The sequence below is a fragment of the Mesoplodon bidens genome, assembly GCF_964165515.1.
Source record: "Mesoplodon bidens genome assembly, chromosome: 11".
Taxonomy (NCBI): Eukaryota; Metazoa; Chordata; class Mammalia; order Artiodactyla; family Ziphiidae; genus Mesoplodon; species Mesoplodon bidens.
The window spans coordinates 77,112,515-77,131,973 of NC_138167.1; the positions used below are offsets into that span (position 1 = coordinate 77,112,515).

General features: G+C 34.7%; 1 protein-coding gene across 1 annotated transcript in view; it reads left to right on the plus strand.

Moving 5' to 3' along the window:
• The window catches only part of NUP37 (nucleoporin 37), a 40,591-nt gene that overhangs the window by 1,707 nt on the left and 19,425 nt on the right, over window positions 1-19,459 (plus strand). The window contains exons 3-5 of the mRNA XM_081248390.1: window positions 8,670-8,794; window positions 10,280-10,352; window positions 12,525-12,619. Of these exons, the coding sequence (XP_081104516.1) occupies window positions 8,670-8,794; window positions 10,280-10,352; window positions 12,525-12,619 (293 nt within the window). The remainder of the gene's footprint in view (window positions 1-8,669; window positions 8,795-10,279; window positions 10,353-12,524; window positions 12,620-19,459) is intronic.

Sequence of the window (19,459 nt, forward strand, 5' to 3'; positions counted from 1 at the left end):
ATACCTGATATTTGTGCAAACATTAAATAAGTAGTGAAAAAGAATATAGTTGACCCTTGAACAACACGGGTTTGAACTGCATGGTTCACTTATATATGGACTTTTTTCAATAGTAAATATTAGGATACTATAGGATCTTAAGTTAGTTGAATCTGCAGATGCCAAGGAGCTGCCCACAGGGAGGGCCTAGTGCAAGTTATAATAGGATTTTCGACTGCGAGGAGGAGGGTCATCGCCCTAACTCCTGCTGTTGTTCAGGGGCAAGCCTATGTATATAAGGCTTCTCTTGTGCCTCGTGATTAGAAATGGAATATTCTGGTAATTGAAGTTTATGATTAACTGAACATATGTACAGGGGAAAATATCAATTCGATGAGATCTGATTAATTACTAAATCCAGCTTTTCTATTGATACATTCCAGTTTAACATAGGAAACAAGCTAGTGTTGAGAGCTTAAAAAATGATCCTCCAGGAGATTTTATAGCTATGATGATATTCAGCTTTCCTATTAATATGCTGTCATACTTTTTATACTTCTAGAGTATACAAAGTGTGAGATCATACTCACTGAACAGTCAGTTTAACATAGTCATTAAGACAGTGAACTCTGGAGCCAAAATGGCTAGGTTTTTACTCCTTCCTGGCTTTACCTCTTAATAGCTATATGGCCTTGAACAGGTACTTAACCTCACTTCTATAAAAATGAGGAAAATAATACACTTGACCCTTGAACAATGCAGAGGTGAAGGGTGCCAATGGGTGCGGTCAAAATCCAGGTGTAACTATAGTACCCTGGTTCCTCATATGTGGATTCAACCAGCAGCTGATTATATAATCCTACAGTATGTATGTATTGAAAAAAATCTGCATATAACTGGATCCGCACAGTTTAGACTCATGTTGTTCAAGGGTCAACTGCACTTAATAGGGTTTTTTGAGAATGCCATGAGTTAGCATGTACAGTTCCTGGAAGGCATCTGACAGATTTAATACATATGTATGTTTTAGCTGTCATTGATTTGGTCATTGGTGACACTCTGGCACAGCCCCATATTTAATGGTGTGGTGCACACCATCTTTTCTCACAGGAAAGCTACTTCTACATGTAAGAGAGACTTTGAACAATGAGAGGTCAACCCTCAGGAATCTCTGGTTAATCCTTTGTTTATTAGAATGTTATTCATGGAACACTATTTCCAAAATCGAGGTTAATCAATGAGGTAATTTGACAGTGACCAATTTTCAAAGATTTAAACTTTACACCAAAGTGATATTATAAACATTGTAAATATTATTTCCTCTTTTACTGAGAAGGCAGTTCGGTATCTTACAGTATTTTGACATCATAGTTTAATATTTTACAGTGCAATAAATGTATTAGGTTATACATAATTAGACTGTGTGCATATTTATCCTAAGGAGAAAGTATGAATTAAAAGCTTCAGTTTGTTGGTATCTGAGTAGAATACAAAAGCTCTTACATTATCCCATGTTGTCTCTTAGGGTTGGGGTAGGAATTTCTAGCTTTTAGGCTAAATATGGTCCTCGGCCTAATTTCAGCTGGACTATCAGGTTAGGATCATAAAAAGTCACATGATTAACAGAAATAGTGTAACACAGTCTTGAAAAAGACTGTAGGGAAACCATTTTTCTAATGCAGGCTACTAACCTACAAAAGAAGAAAGCAGCCCCCTACAGATAAAATTGATATTTTGCTTCATTACTTTTAAAATTAATAGCAGTAAACATAGAATTGTGTTCAAAAGTACTGAAAAAATACACTTTAGCTGTAGTTTATGTTCAGCTAAAAAAACGTTGAGGGAGAAAGTCTAAAAGGAAGAAGAAATAAGGAGAAAAGAAAAGGCAGAGGTGATGGGTGGCAAAGGGAAAATGACAAAATGAGAAAAAAAATTAGTGAAAACATTTGTATTGCTCTGTTATGGTTTGTGGTCATATGCATTTTCCTTGTTGATCCTCAGACCTGTGGAGCTGGCAATATGGGTCTTACCCCAAATAACCTAAGGAAAGAATTGGATTTTTATTAATTTAGCAAGTAGTGAACACAAATTATGTGCCACGTACTGGAGATACAGTTAAACAACTGTCCCTGTCCTCATGGAGTTTCCATTCTACTTCAAAGAAGTTCAGGGATTTATCTGGCTAATAATTGAAAAAACAAGATCTAGATCTCATTTTTATACCCCTGTTCTTTTCCTTCTATGCTGCTATTCAGATAGGTTGAAGCCGTAGTACAAACAGTTCTGGAGGAGAATTGAGTTTCAGTAATTTGCCATTGGGGATTCAGATTGCTTCTTTTAAAGTTATTTTTTATCTGATTAAGAACTGTTTAAACACTGTTCCTATTCTCTCATGTTAGGGCCCTTCAAGTTCTGTAACACTGAATTTCTTATCTTGAGAAAAAACTAAAGTTGAATTGAAAGATTTCCACATTCCTGTCAGAAAGGCAATCATCATTCTAAGACTGTTAGGAGTACACTGCTGATGTAGTAAATGTGAATTTCAACAAAGCATTTTTCAGAATCTCGTGGTCTTTTGAATATGTTGGAAATTTGAGCCAAATGATAGTACTATTGATTGGTGTCTTGTATTTGTCAAATACTCATTGAGTGCAGATCAGGTGCTGGGAACTGGTGATACATACTTTAAAAAAGCAGGGACCCTGTCCTCAAGGAGATGTTTAAATGTAAAGCAATGCAATAAGATAACTGCTATGAAAGTAAAGGGCAGAGGGAGCATGAAAGTTTCTAAGTCTGTTCAAAAGGTCATCAGTAATAAATGGCAACCTCTTCTGGGACTTGGATGAGAACACTTGACTTAGGCAAGCACATTGAATTTATATAGAACATGAAGTCGAAAAGCATACCTAATGCTTTGGATGACAGACTTCATTTAACAAATTTTTATTGAACACCTGTTGTATGCCGGACTCTGCTCAGAATCCAAATATTGTTTAATAGATTGGATTAATGGGCCAAAGGTTGACCAAGCTAAAACTTAATAAAGATGAATATAAAGCCTTAAAATGATAGACTGCTAGAGCTAGAAGGGAGAGTCATGACTTACAGTTTTTAGTCACCTGGATGTTCACCATGAATCAGTGCGATGATTAAACTGCCAGAGGAAGTTAATTCAGTGCTGTCCAACAGAAATATAATGTGAGCCACAAATATAAATTTAAATGTTGGAGTAACCACATTTTGAAATGTAAAAAGTAGATGAAATTAATTTTATTAATATATTTTTTACCCAGCATATCCAAAATATTTTATGTGGAACAATATATAAATTACTAATGAAATACTTCTATATTCTTTTTATACTACATCTTTGAAATCTGGTGTGGATTTTGCACTTTATAAAGTGTACATGTCTCAGCTTGAACTAACCACATTTCAAGTGCTTAATAGCCCCATGTGACTGTGGCTGCCATACTGGACAGAACAACTCCATATCCTCCTCTGTAAATTGACAGTAATGTTTAGTGTTTACTTCAGTTCTTAGCAGTGTATTATGATTCAAAGGAAATAATGTATGTGAAGACAAATTTCAGAGTGGTGTTAAAAAGTTTAAAACTGTCATGTGAAAGAGGGATTAGACTCAGAATGGTAACTGTTTTTTATGTTATTTGTCAGCTCTATTTGAGTGGAGTTGTTGCTTATAATGCTTTAAGACTGATGCTGAAACTGCTTCTTTGAGTGTGTTCACCTAGGGGAGATCAGCTATGGCCAGATATTTGCCGTCACTGAATTAGACTACCTCATTGATGGTTCTAGAGAGCAAAATTTGGAGCAATGAATAGAATTCACATGGAAACAGGTTTTGGTTTAATGTTAAATGTAACTCTTTGAATAATTAGAACTACCCCCCAAATTGAATAAGCTCCCCGCCAAAATAGCTAGTTCCCTCTCACTTGAAAATGTTTAGAGAAGGGTTGCACAAACTTTTTTCAAATGGCCTACTAGAGATTTAAGCATTAGATGAAAGAAGTAGACTACGTAAATTTTACAGTTTCATCCAACTAAAATTCTGTATCTGGCCTTAGATGGGTGTGGAGCGGGGGGGGCCTGCCAATTTCAAGCCCTTAGAGTAGCCCTTTCACCAGCCTGGCGTTGCCCCAACCTCAAATACGCTGGAGCCTTGTGTGAGGATTTGTATTATAGCAAGTTTTCCAAGGTATCTTAATTTCCTGCCTATACAATACTGCCTACACCCCAGACTAAACCCAAAATAGCATTAATCTCTGCCTATACCGCACACACACCCTGGCCTTTTAGTTGGCTCAATGGCAGACATTGCTGCCAGGAAAAAAGTTTTCACTGGTAGTACGTAAAACTCAGGCTGTACAGTCCCTGGGATTTCTTTATCCCCACAACCACCCGGTAACTCCATATATACCTTCAATAACAAATTACAGGACCTAATTATGAATACTATTGTTACAGTAGCAAAATAATGTGTGTTTTGATGGTAAAAACTTCATTTTTAGAAGATTTATTTGTCAAGTGTGGAAAAATAAATGTAACCCAAACTATGAAGTCAGATATGATTAAGCTCCTAACCTTACTTTTAAATTACTTAGTGATTGCTGCCTTGGGATGTCTGGCTGTTAGCTATACAGTTATTATACAGACGAATTAAGAAGTAATAGAATTTGACAGTTCTTCTTTCCTTGGTAAATGCATTTCTGTTTCCTTTTTTCTGTTAAGCTCACCTGAAATTTAAAGTAATTTTCAAGGGGTATCTGAATCACATAGAGAAAGATATATGTAATGTATTTGTGAGATGACTGCTGGGATTGCAAAGGCTATCCTGGAAAAATCAACACATCCACTAGGATTCAATTAAAGTACACATTATAAAACTTTGGATTTAGATTCAGGATGAATGGAATTCTTAGAACAGTCCTTCACATAATTTCTATCTGTATAGACATATGTATTCAATTAAATATCAAGTTTCACCTGCTCTGGATTTTTTCCCTAATCCTATTTTATAATCTTAGAAACTTTTATGAAGAATAACTATAGTCAACACAGAAGATTCCTTGGGCAAATTTGTCATGAAAAATTGTGCTTTAGTCTCAAGACCCGTTTAGGGTTTTGATTTAAATAACAAAACAATGATTATTTTTAAAATTGCAATATTTTAAGCTTAGAATAATAATAATAGATCCCTGTATACCTACTACCTAGCTTAAGAAAGGGAACATTAGTAATGCCTTTGAAGCCCCCTGGGTTTTCTTCCCTTACCACCTTTTCTTCTCAACCCCAACAGGTAACCATGTCTGAAATTTTGTTTCTCTTCAGAGTTACCATGTGTAGGTATTGCAAATCAGCATATTGTTTTTCAGGTTTTAAACTTTATATCAGTGAAATGATTCTGTATTATGTTCTTCTACTGTTTGTTATTGACAGTATATTTGTTAGATTCCTCTATGTCAAAATTCATATATCTTCATTGTAGTATGGTGTTTTATAATATGAACATACCACAATTAATCTTTTCCTCTATTACATAGTATTTTACTATTGAAAATATTGCCAGTATGCATATTCTTGTGTCTTCTGTTTGAGTTTTGTTACCCCCTCCTTTCGTCTTTTTTCTCCCTGATAGTTTGGAAATTTTACGTGTTGATTCTCTTCTTTTAATGGTTACCATAGATATTTTAATATGCATGCTTAATTAATGTTAAAATTAATATCTTTAACTTCTTCATGAACAAAGCAAGGACCTTTGACACTTGAACGGTCACCCCTAAAGACTTATTGTTATATTTTAGTTCTCTATCATTTTTCTTTTCATTTTACCCCACAAATTCAGTATTGTTTATGTGACTAATATTTGTTTAGATTTACCCGCATGTTTGCCTTTGATTTTTTTACTCACTGTTCCTTACATCTCAGGCCTGCCTTCTAGGGTCATTTTTCTTCACCTAAAAGCACATCCTTTACTACAAGAAAAAGTTTAAACTTTTTCTGTGAAGGGCCAGGTAGTAAATATTTTAAGCTTTGCCAGGCCATTTAAGGTGTCTGTTGCAAATTATTCTTTGTTTTTTACAACTCTTTAAAAATATAAAAATGATTCTCAGCTTGTGGGCCATACCAAACTAGACCATAGACCAGATTTGGCCCCTTAGCCATAGTTTGTCAGCCTCTGCTTTTGGAGATGCTTTAGTGAGACTTCACTGATGCCAACCCTTGGTTTTGGTTTTTATGAAAATATCTTTAAAACAGCTTCATTCTTGAGAAACAGTTTTGTTGTGGCTACAGTCCAACCGTTTTTCCTGTCATTTTGAAGATATTCCACTGTCTGCCTGCATTTGTTTCTGCTAAGAAGTCAGTGGTTGTTCTAATTATTACTCTTTTATAGGAAACCTGTCTTTTCTTTCTGGCTGCTATTTCTAAGATACCTCTCTCACTCTCTTCCCTTCTCTCTCCCTCCCGCCCTCCCCCCTCCCCCTCTCCCCCTCACATATATGCACACACCTATATATACACACACATATGTATATATCATGAGAGTTTGTGTGTTCTGAAGTTTTACTATATTGTGTCTAACTGCAGATTTTTTTTAAGCTGCCTAGGATTTATTGTTCGTTCTAAATAAACATATTGGTACCTTTGATCAAGTATGATGAATCTTTTGCCATTATCTCTTCAAATATTGACTCTTCCCCCATTCCCTCTACTCGTTTCTTCTACAACCCAAATTAGATATATGGTAGAACTTCTCACTGAATCCTTCTTAACAGTTTTTTTTGTCTTCTCTTAGCTGCATTCTGAATAATTTTTTCAAATCTGTCTTCCAGCTCCTCTAAGCATTGATTTTTTTTTTTCTCATTATGGTATTTTTATCTAGACGTTTTTATTTAGCTCCTTTTAAAATTTGTCTGGTCATTTTGGGTAATCTCTTGTTGCTTACTCATATTTTTTGATTACCTCCTCTAGATCCTTAAAAATACATCTTTTTTGTATCTATTTTTTTTAAATATTTATTTATTTGTTTACTTATTTATTTATAGCTTTGTCAGGTCTTAGTTGCGGCACATGGGATCTTTCGTTGCAGCGCGGGGCCTCTTCGTTGCAGTGTGTGGGCTTCTCTCTACTTGTGGCGCGTGGGGGTCAGTAGTTGCAGCGCACATGGGCTCTCTAATTGTGGCACTTGGGCTCCAGAGCGTGTGGGCTCAGTCGTTGTGGCGCGCAGGCTTAGTTGTCTCGCGACATGTAGGGTATTAGTTCCCCAGCCAGGGATTGAACCCGTGTCCCCTGCATTGGAGGCAGATTCTTAAACCACTGGACTACCGGGGAAGTCCCTGTATCTAATTTTTTAATCTGATGTCTCCAGGTTGATTCTTCTGTTTGTGTTTGTGGTACTTTGTTTTCATATGTAGTAGTGCGTGCAGGTAAGATCATATTTGATTAAACTATATCTGTCAGAACGTTATGAGACCTGTGTAGAGGAAGTTCACCCAAAGAGAGTTTGCCTTTGTCAAGTGCTTGGGGCCGCTATCAACATATGGACATTTTTAAATAAATTGTCATTTTCTGGAGCACATAGTTAATGTGAATTCCAGCCCCAAACTCATGTTAGGGCCAGCCAATGGTTGAGATTTCTCACAAGTGACTTTTTCTCTTTCTTGGCCTTCACCCACGGTACATATTTTGCCTGGCACTTTTAGTCTTGGGGGTTTTCTTCCCCTACTTCCCCTTTAAAGGTCCTGGATCTATGCAGAGGTCTCTGATCTGCATCCCTCTTTGTTCAGGCACTAAGTTTTGTCTTCCATCCCCTACAAACTGAAGCTGTTAGTTATTGGATGTGGGCAGATGTCCTTAAGATAGCTTTATGCCTTGGTGCTCAGTTGCTTCTCTGGATTTGGATTTTTGCATTATTTTTGTATCAGAAAGCTTTTCTGGTTATTGTCCATATTGCCAGACAGAAATGACTTGACTTTTTAAAATTCATTTTTTTCCTCATCTTGTCATGAGAATAAACTGAAATCGTTTTAGTAGTACTAAGCCAAGGAGATAAGCTGACTTTATTAAACATCTTACCCAGAATCAAATATCCAAAAGACTAATCAGATCATTATTTGCATATTCACTATTCATAGAGTGTAATAGTATATGGTATAGATGAATAGTTTGTAACATCCCACACATGTATAGTGCCATGTATAGTACTATGCGAAAATTATTGATACTCATTATAATGACTTTGAAACATCATAAGGCACAAAGTATCTTGTACATAATATGTTCAGTATATATTTTTTATATTGTCACTTGATAATCCATGCATGGTAATTCATTTACCTAGAATATTCTGATTCTTAGAACATTCCATTTTCATTGTGTTTGCTGTGAAATGTATTTACTATTAGGAATAAAATGTCTCCTAAGTAAGATAAAGTATAACAAGTATATTGTTTGTTCTTAGTTACCATAGAGAGTTATTTTGTGAGGCTTAGACAGCTTCAGATATTTTTGTTGTTGTTCAGTAAACCAGTTACATCTTAATATCTGATCTGCTTTTGAACTTCTCAAAAGAATATTCATGGCCCCCTGATAAATTCTTCATTATAATGAAATATACAGTTTTATATTGTTTGTTCTCATAACTTATTAAAACATTTACTGTGTATGCTTAGGAAGAAGAAGCAGACATTGAAGGAATTCAGTATAAAACACTACGAACATTTCACCATGGAGTCAGGGTTGATGGCATAGCCTGGAGCCCTGAGACTAGACTTAATTCATTGCCTCCAGTAATCAAGTAAGTTTAACATTGTCAAGGAAAGGCAAAAGATTAGAAAATTTCAGCTCTGGTTATAAATACTTTACAACAGCATAGTCCCAGTTGTGGGGAAAAGAGCTACAGTTGACGCCTGAACAACAAGGCAGGGGGTGGTTATAACCTGAGTATAATTTATAAACAGCACTCCCTATCCGAGGTTCCTCCACATCTGAGGATTCAACCAACCACAGACTGTGTAGCAGTGTAGTATTTACTATCAAAAAATATCCACATATAAGTAGACCTGTGGTATTCAAACTCATGTTGTTCAAGGGTCAATTTGTACTTTATTTCCCTACAACTTTTAATTTCATCTCCAAGAAAGCCTTGGACAAGAGAAGGCATTTCCCTGCTGGCTTTGTTCTATTTCTTCCAATGGCTCTTAACTAATCATTGAAAAGGCATGGTAGCAGAGATCTACCAACATATCCAGGTCTATAGATTAGGAGCCTTCTATAATTTAAACTTTATTTAAATTAAATAAACTTAGGGAACTTCCATGGCAGTCCGGTGGTTAAGACTCCACGTTTCCACTGCAGGGGGCACGGGTTTGATCCCCGGTCAGAGAACTAAGATCCTGTACGCCACGTGGCTCGGCCAAAAAAATAAATAAATAAAATTAATTAATTAATTAATTAAACTAAATGTATCAGTTGAGAAAAAATGGTTAACTTTAATGCAGTCAGAACTTGAGAAATTTAGATCCATATGATACTCATTTTATCTGAAGACAATTGGGAATAAACTTTGTTTTTCAATATATAAATATAACTTCTGTTTCTTCCTCAGCCATAATCTGACATGCTGAGAATCTAAAAATTTTAAGATTGAAGGCAAAGTAGTTAAAAAAATAGTTGTTTATTGATTAGATTTTGTTTTTTAATGTAACATACACTGATGTACTTCTAAACAGTACCTTAAATGTTACGGTCAGTGTGAATAATACTCCAGCTTTTAGTAGATAGAAGTATATCAGCTTTTATAGGTATAAAAAGTTTATCAGCTTCTGTCTAATTTATTGAATTTAATATATCTTAAAGTAAGAAGGCTTATGGATAACTGAAGAAGGCAAAGACTAAGATATATAACTTTTTAATATCTAAAATTATTAACTATTTATAATATCTAATATTGACCTAGCTAAATAAAGATGCCCATCCTTTTCTGCCTTTAAGAAGAAGTCAAACATTAAATTCATGTGGTGATTTATAATAAAATTCTACACGTTTCTTATTGAAGAGACAAATCCAATATACTAATTTTTGTATGTTTTCCAAAGATATTTAAGTGCCTCCTACTTCGAGTAATAGTTGTAATAACACTTTTTACAACAGAGCCACAGCATCCCCTTTCTGCCCAAACAAAAACATGATTATGAGTTATGAAAACAGCTTTGGTGGTTGGAGGTGGGGAGAACTTTCACTTAGGCTAAAAATGGGTTTGTTTTCATTTTCTTACTTCCAGATTTTGCACTTCTGCTGCTGATATGAAAATTAGAGTATTTACTTCAGACCTTCAAGATAAAAATGAATACAAGGTATGTTGACAAGTATAATTTGTAAATCTTTATTTTAAAACATATTTATTATTTTTGCTTTTTTGATTGGATTTATCCCAATTTAAAATGACTTTATGGTTACCTTTAAAATATGTAGTTTAGAATCTCATTTACTCTATTTTAGGCTGTAGTAAGTAACTAGGATCATAGTAAGGGCTGCAGATTATAAATCTGATATCACTTATTAAATTAAAATATTAGGTAGACACAGCAAATGAGGGAGAATTAGAAATTCAGTATAATAGACATGAACACACATAGAGTAAGAGTTGAACTTCAAGGGAACAAACACAGTACGGCCTAGTGAGAGGCAGGACTACGAAGTGGCTAAAAGCACAGACACAGGAGCCAGACCACCCGGCTTTGAAGCCCAGCTCTACCACTTTAGTAATAGTGTGACTTTGGTCAAATTCCCAATCTCTTTGTGCTCATTTCCTTACCTGTAAAATGGGGATGATCATAGCTTCTGCCTCATAAGTCAGACAAAGACAAATACTATGTGATCTCACTTATAGGAGAAATTTTTTTAAAAGCTGAACTCATAGAAACTGAATAGAATGGTGGTTGTCAGGGCCTGGGGAGTGTGGGAAATGGGGAGATGATGATTGAAGGGTACAGACTTCCAGTTATAAGTGGAATAAGTTCTGGGGATCTACTGTACATCATGATGAGTATAGTTAACAATACTGTATTATATACTTGAAAGTTGCTAAGAGAGTAGATCTTAAATGTTCTCACCACAAAACAAAAATGGTAATTTTATGAGGTGATAGAGGTATTAACTAACCCTATTGTGGGAGTCATTTCACTAATCCTATTATGGTAATCGTTTCACAATATATATGTATATCAAATCATCATGTTGTATACCTTAGACTTACACAGTGTTATATGTCTCAATAAAGTGGGAGGGGAATTCATTAAATAAATACCTCTCAGTTTGGATTGAAACTGAATCATGTTTTTTATAAGAACAGTATTGCCTTCTTGACTTTCTAGTAAATCAAAACTATGAATAATGTTATAAAACAAAGATAAACTATAAACCTGTCCAATCATTTAGAAAACAGTAAAAGTTATGCTCTAAACTATATACAGTGGGCTATATAGAATTTTACCATAATACAGTGCACTGTATATATTAATTTAAAGCTGTATCAGTGACTGTCTGTACAAATGGCACATAAAACTTCGACTCATCAAAAGTCAATAGTTACTAACAATTATTGTTAGTTATAATAGACATTAAATATTTAATGTTAATTTGATTTGGCTTGTAGACTGTGACATAAGCTCTGAAGAATGATTTGGAGGACCTGGGTTTGTTAAACTTGCACAGGAATGTTTGAGTCAAATCCTTTTTTTTCCTAATTACATATCTCCAAATAGTAAACAGTACCAAATAGAACCACTTTATTAATCTTACAACTGAGATCAAATTCAAGTGTTTGGAAGGAAAATAGGATGCAAGAACAATATCTATTAGAATATTTAAATATCTGATATCTGACAGACCTGTTTAGGATTTCAGTTGTAAAGATTTAGACTGATTGGACCTGCCTGCTTGCATAGTCCTCTACCTTATAACTTCCCATTTATTTCTTCTGTGGCCAGAAGAGAATTGCTGGGTTGTTGTGATAATGGGCTTATAATACTAGCTGTCTCCAGTGCTGGCAGTCACATTGAGCAAGTGAATAAAGACAGTAGAAGGTGAAGTCCATGCTATGTATTTATTAGGGAGCAGCCAGTGTACAGAGCAGCAGGTATAAGGTAAAAAATTGAAGGGGACTCTATTTCAGAGCCCCTAGAAAGTTCTTCTAACTTTAACTTTTATTTAACCTTTATATAATGAGTGAGAAATGAGGTGATATGAGGACAGGTACAGTTTAAAAAAAAAAAGTCTCTGTTTTTGTAAGAAATGCATACTAGAAAAGGAAGATCAAGCTAATAACAGTGTGTTGAATGATCAACTTCTTTCCAGGATAAACCTAGAAAGGTGGGTGTATAAATCATGTTTTAAAAATAGCAGATTGCTTAAGAAATATTTATAGACAAGAGAAGCATGCAGTGAAAGCAATGAAGTAAAAATATTAGGTAGGAATATTGTAGGTTATTTTCCTGTGTTCTTACTAACTTTTCCCCTTATGTCAGGTTTTAGAGGGCCATACAGATTTCATTAATGGTTTGGTATTTGATCCCAAAGAAGGCCAAGAAATTGCAAGTGTGAGTGATGATCATACCTGCAGGTATGTTGCTTATATAAGTTACAGCCAAATTTTTGAATTTTCATCTTATTTTAATGAGAATTACACTTTAAAAATTAGAGAAAATGCAAACTAATACATATATTCCACAAAATGTTATAAAGGAAGCATACTTTATTTAAAATGTAAGTATGACACCAACATGAGTTTCAAAACCAGTGAGTTGAGTTCTCATCCCATTTAGTGGAAACTTCCCTTGCTGATTCATGGGTGCCCCTCTGCCTCTTATTTTAGATTTGCACATTTATGAAATCTAAATATACATTAGGTCAAACAGTGGACACAATCAATAGGATAATAAAAGGCATTTGCCATATTGTGAAGTTATTTCATAGATCCTATCTGATAAGTTAGTGTTTAATAATGAACTGAGAATCTCATTTGCTAGAGCAAGACTCGCGGGAAATTTAGTGTTTTGACAAATTCGAAAGTCTCTGTATAAAGTTTTTCTGTAGATACAATACATTACAATATCACATTCTTCCACCTCACCCCCTAGTTTGGAACAGATGGGGTGGCTATAACGTTTTAATAGTGCCTAAAGCTGGAGAATATCACAAGTAAAGAATGAGATGAAGAGCAAGAGTAGGAGGTGGAAATAAGCTGAAGAGTTAGGAGTGAAGCAGTCATTAGAGGAGTGACAGTTGCTTCATTTGCTTTGACAGTGCTGTGAGCAAAAAGAACCACCAAAAAAAAAAAAAAAAAAAAAGCGCTGCTCTGCTATTTTGCATAGCTTTAATGTTTGATAAAGGTATGACAAAATTGTTAGTGAATACTTGTATACATATAAAACTACTAAATATGTGTTCTTTCACATTGGAAGTAAAGCCACTAGCTTCTTTTTAAATTTTAGTCTTCTCAGTAGCTCATCTTTTTAAAGTTATAGAGTCATAGGCCATTATTTTTTATAAAATTTTCATGTCAAGGACATGAAAGATTTGCATGACATTAAGATTGTAGGGTCCCAAGTGTTAAAAAAAAAAAAACTAAGTTTGTATAGAGACGGAAAAGTAAGTGGGGCCATTTTTAATGTAAAACTTAAATTAGATCACTAGAAAGAAATAATGACGTTTTAATTCTCTAACACACGGAGCATCCTAATCACAAGCATTTGGAATAATGAAACCTGAGAAGGGGGAAAATGAGTGTCTTTGCAAGCCAAGGAATAGCCTCTGAATAGTGAACAACAGCCAGAGAGACCTGGGATTACATTCAGAGATCCGTGATTTTTTTCTTGTAGGAGGCTTTGGGATTTTCATAGAATAGTAAAATTGTCCTAAAATATAGGGGACTGACAGAGGGTGGCCAACTTTTTGTCAAGTCAGAAGAATTTTTTAAAGTTCTGCTGCCTTCTATTATTACCATCATTTTATTTAAAAAAGAACATTATTACTCTAAAAAGGAGAAAGAACTTAACTTCAAAGTAAGTCCTTTAATTTAAATAAATATAATTTTTTTTTTGAAATTTACTATGTTGCTCCTAACTGTCTTACTTTGCTAGGCTGTGGTTGATGGTGTTATTGTTCAGTGAATACTTACTCTCCCTTCCCCGCTCCTGTGGAAGGAGGTTTTCCCACTTTGTTGGGCTTAGCCATGTGACTTGTTTAAGCCAGTGTAATGTTAGCAGGTGTGACTCAAGCAGACACTTTAAATGTTTTACATGGTTTGTCCTGACCAACTGTCCTCTGTCTTCTCCTATAATATAAGCATGTCCTGGATAGCTACTGGCCTCAGAATGTAAAGCACATTAAGCAGATATGGAACCATCTGGCATGAAATAGAACTTCCCACAGACCCATGAGCAAGAAATGTATGCTTATTTTTCTAAGTCTCTGAAATTTTGGAGGTTGGTAACATCATTGTAGCAATAGCTGGAGAGCTAAATTTAGAATTTATCAGCTTAATTTGCCAACCAGAAGGGCATTTCTGATTGGCTTTTAAAGTCAAATTTCTTGGGCTGAAAGCTAAACAATATAGATAAGATTTTTAACAGAAAAAGAAGATATAAGTAAATCAAGTTTAAGGAAGAGTAGTAACATACACTCTCAAAGTAACAAAGGAAAGAAGGAATTCTGAGGGGACAAACTACAACAGAAAACTGTTTCAGTACAACTGTCTTTATAAACTCAAAGTACAGAATTGCCAAGTTACAAATAAAGACACCACCCAAATGGCAGCTGTGCAATCTGAGCAGGTGAAATAGCCATTTACATCCCAGGAATCATTCCTGTCACTGTACTAAAGTAATGCCTACCATAGTCTGGGTCTCTATGTTGTTGGTAAAGATACCTTAGTGATATCCTTGTCCAATCATACGCAAAGCCTGTGTCATCTTGGGAGTAGTATTATATGCTGGTGATACCATGCTTTAAAATGACATGCTAAACAGAATAACTAGACTGAAGTTCAGTAAAGAAGTAGAGGATTTTAACAACATTTTAAACCAACTGGACATATACAAAACACTCCACACACTCCCAACATCAGCAGAATACACATTCTTCTCAAGTGTACCTGGAACACTCTTTAGAATAAACCATATGTTTGTCCTCAAAATAAATCTACATAATTTTTTTAAAGATTGAAATCATACAAAGTATCTTCTTTGATCACAGTGGAATGAACTAGAAATCATTAACAGAAGGAAAATACAACATCTACAGATACATGGAAATTAAATAACAAACTGTCATTAATTAGCCAGTGGGTCAAGAAGGAAATCACAAGGGAAATTAGAAAATACCTTGAGATGAGTGAAAATGAAAACACAACATACAGATTTATGGGATGCAGTAAAAGCAGTACTCAGAGGGAAATTTATAGCTGTGAGCACCTACGTTGAAGAAAGAACTCAAATCAGTAACCTAAATTCACACCTTAAGAAGCTAAAAAAAAAGAATAAAGACACCCAAAGCTAGCAGAAGTAAGGAAATGATAAAGATTAGAGCAGAGATGAACAACATAGGGAATGGAAAACAATAGAATCAATGACACCAAAAGATGTTTCTTTGAAAAGATATAACAAAATTAACATATATAGCTAAAACATATTATAGCTAAAATTAATTAGCTAGACAGACGAAGAGAGAACACTACAAATGGTAAAATCAGAAAAAGCGGGGACGTTACTACCAACCTTACAGAAATGAAAAGGATTATAAGGGAATACTACGAATAGTTATACACCAACAAATTAAATAACCTAGGTGACATGGACAAATTCCTGGAAACACGAAACTGCCAAAACTCAAGGAAAAAATAGAAAATCTGAATAAACTTATAACAAATAAATTGAATCAGTAATCAAAAATTTCGCAACAAAGAAAGGCCAGGACAGAATTCTTCACTGGTAAATTCTACCAAACATTTAAAGAAGAATTAACCACCAGTCTCTCAAATGCTTCCAGAAAGTAGAATAGGAAGAAACACTTTCTAACTCATTCTGTAAGGCCAGCATTATCCTGATACCAAAACCAGACAAAGACATCCCAAAAAAAGAAAACTGCACACCAATATTCCTTATAAATAGAGATGCAGAATCCTCAACAACATCCAGCTAAAACTAGAAAACTCTGAGAAGAAAACCAGCAAATGTTTATGACCTTGGATTTGGCAATGGTTTCTTAAATATCACACCAAAAACACATTTATTAAAAATAAATACATAAATTGGACTTCATCAGAATTTAAAACTCTTGGACACCAGAGGACCCTATCAAGAGAGTTAAAAGACATCCTGCTGAATGGGAGAAAATACTTGCAAATTATATATCTGATAAGGGTCTTATACAAGATATATAAGGAACTCTTATAATTCAACAATAAGGAGACAAACAACCCAATCAAAAAGGGCAAAGGACATGAGTAGACAATTCTCTAGAGAAGATATACAAGTAGCTGACAAGCACGTGAAAAGATGCTGAATGTCATTAGGGAAATGCAAATCAAAAACAAAACGAAATACCACTAACACTCACTAAAATAACTATAAACAAAAAGTCAGAAAAAAAACAAGTGTTGAAGAATGTGAAGAAACTGAAACCCTCATTGTTTTCTGGCAGGAATGTAAAATGGTGCAGCCGGCATGGAATAGAGTTTCGCAGTTCCTCAAAAAGTTAAACATGTGACCCAGCATTTCCAATCCTAGGTATATACCCAAAAGAATTAAAAACAGGTGTTCATTCAAACAAAAACTTGAAAAGGAATGTTCCTAGCAGCACTATTTACAGTAGCCAAAAGGTGGAAGCAACCCAGATATCCATCAGTAAATGAATGGACAAACAAAATGTGGTGTATCCATACACTGAAATAGTATTCAGCTATAAAAAAGAATGAAGTACAGATACATGCTACACCATGGGTGAAACTTGAAAACACAATGCTAAGTAAAAGAAGCCATACATAAAATATTCTATGATTCCATTATATAAAATCTCCAGAAGAAGCAAATCCATAGAAACAAAACAGATTGGTAGTTGCCAGGAAGTTGGAGGACAAGGACTTAGGAGTGACTGCTTAATGGGTACAGTGTTTCCTTTTGGAATAATGAAAATGTTCTAGAACTAAATAGTGGTGGTGGTTGCAGAACATTGTGAATGTGCCAAGTGTCCCTTTACACTTTAAAATGATTAAAATGGGGAATAAAATAAGTGAATAAAATTTTTTAAATACTAAGCTTTATTATGTCGTCCTACAATATGGAGCAGTGCTACAATATGGATTCTTAAACATTTTGTACTATAAAGAGCAGAAGAAATGTTTCTCTGACTCTGCCAACTCAAAAAAAATTATTTTAAATACATTGTTGATCTGTGCATATTTTCTGATGTTTGACTCTGGCATTTTCGTATTATAATCAGCTAAGAGATTTGTGCCCTTAGGGACTCCATTTCAAAACAATCTGTCCCCTGAGCAGGTTCATAAAGCTTGTGTATTTTGTTGAAAATATCCAAATTCTGAATCAGAATGAAAATAGTCTCACTTGTACTAGTGTGTCAGTGTATCCATTAAAAAGTTATCACTTGTTTATCTCTTGATATAGAGAATGAATGTGTAGAGAATAAATTAATATAGAGACTAGTTCATTCAGTCAGCAAATATCAAGTGTCTACTATGTGCCAGGTACTGTGCTGGGTATTTGGTAATCACTGATACATTTTTAAACCTGTGAATAATCATTTCAGAACCATTTTAAACTTCTCTAAGACTGACAAAAGTATTTTATTTTCTATAAATGAATTACAGTATTAATAAGTAAATATTACTAAATATTTTATGGAGTGCTTTACTGCATACTAACCAACACTAAGTGCCTTACCTGTGTAAATTTATTTAATTTTTACAGCAACTCCAAGATAGGTACAATTTTTACCCTCATTTTACAAGATGGGAAGGCAGGACATAGAGAGGCTAATAATTTGTGGAAAGGGACATAGCTATTAAGGAGAGGAACTCAAATATCAAGCAGTGTGGCTCTAGTACCTGCACTCTTAATTCACTCACTCTTCTGCCTGAGTGGCAATTTTTTTTTTTTTGGCTGTGCTGTCTTCCTTGCTACGCAGGGGCTTTCTCTAGTTGGAGCGAGCAGGGGCTACTCTTTGTTGCGGTGCATGGGCTTCTCATTGCAGTGGCTTCTCTTGTGGCGGAACACAGGCTCTAGGCGCACGGGCTTCAGTGGTTGCAGAGCACGCTGGCTCAGTAGTTGTGGCTCACAGGCCCTAGAACGCAGGCTCAGTCATGGCGCACAGGCTTAGTTGCTCCACAGCATGTGGGATCTTCCCGGATCAGGGCTCAAACCCGTGTCCCCTGCATTGGCAGGCAGATTCTTAACTACTACACCACCAGGGAAGCTCCTGAGTGGCAATTTTCAAATTCACTCTGAGAAGATGGTATTTGTATCTAATAATATTTTAGATGTTTATTACTTCTCTGCATTCTCTAATATGACTTCATTTTTATCTAAGATTCCATCTAGTTTTAGTATTCTATAATCCCTGCAAGTTTATAAAAAAATTGAATTGTCATTTAACTCAGTGGTTCCTTATCAGTCCCAATACCCCCTTTTTAAACAAACATTTTCTAATGTCTACTATATAATCTTAAATGAAACTCATGGAAAATATAACCTATCAAAATATATAATTGTAAAAAAATTTATTTTAATTGTACATTTCTGTTAAATACTAATAATATTTTAAATAAAATAGTATTTTAACTATACTACACATTTCTGTAAAAAACATTGTTATAGGATAACAGCTCAGTGTATATGCTCAGATACAACTGCATAAGAAGAAATAGTGAAGTGTAGTCTTTGTCACTCTTTACAAGGAATAAATTTGAGTATCAGAAAAATAAGATAACAGGAAAATGTAAGGCAGAGAGGCAAAGCTGCCAAGTTACACAGTTCCAGGGATGTGGCTTGCAGAGTACGATGTAAATAGTGCCATCTGGAGTTTTGCAGTGTCATAGCCTTGGGCAAAACTAGTTATTAGAATAAAAACTCAGTAGTAATTTTTAAAATTTTACAATGGGAAGTGAAAGAGTATGGAAATAATGCTAATCAAAATAGAAATAACATGACAAGACAAATTATAGGATATCACATTGAAAAAATAAGGAAGGATAACATTCTTGCAAATCAGCCAGTTTTTATATGGGTAGTATCAAAATAATTCACTGTTATGTCAGGGGATGGAGTACTAACAAAATTGCAAAAAACATATCTCCTATCTTGAAATGGCCCCACCTTTTGAGGTATTTCTAAATTTTACTCTGATATTCAAAAGTCATGTAGAATGTCTAGCATCCCTGGTTACCTTT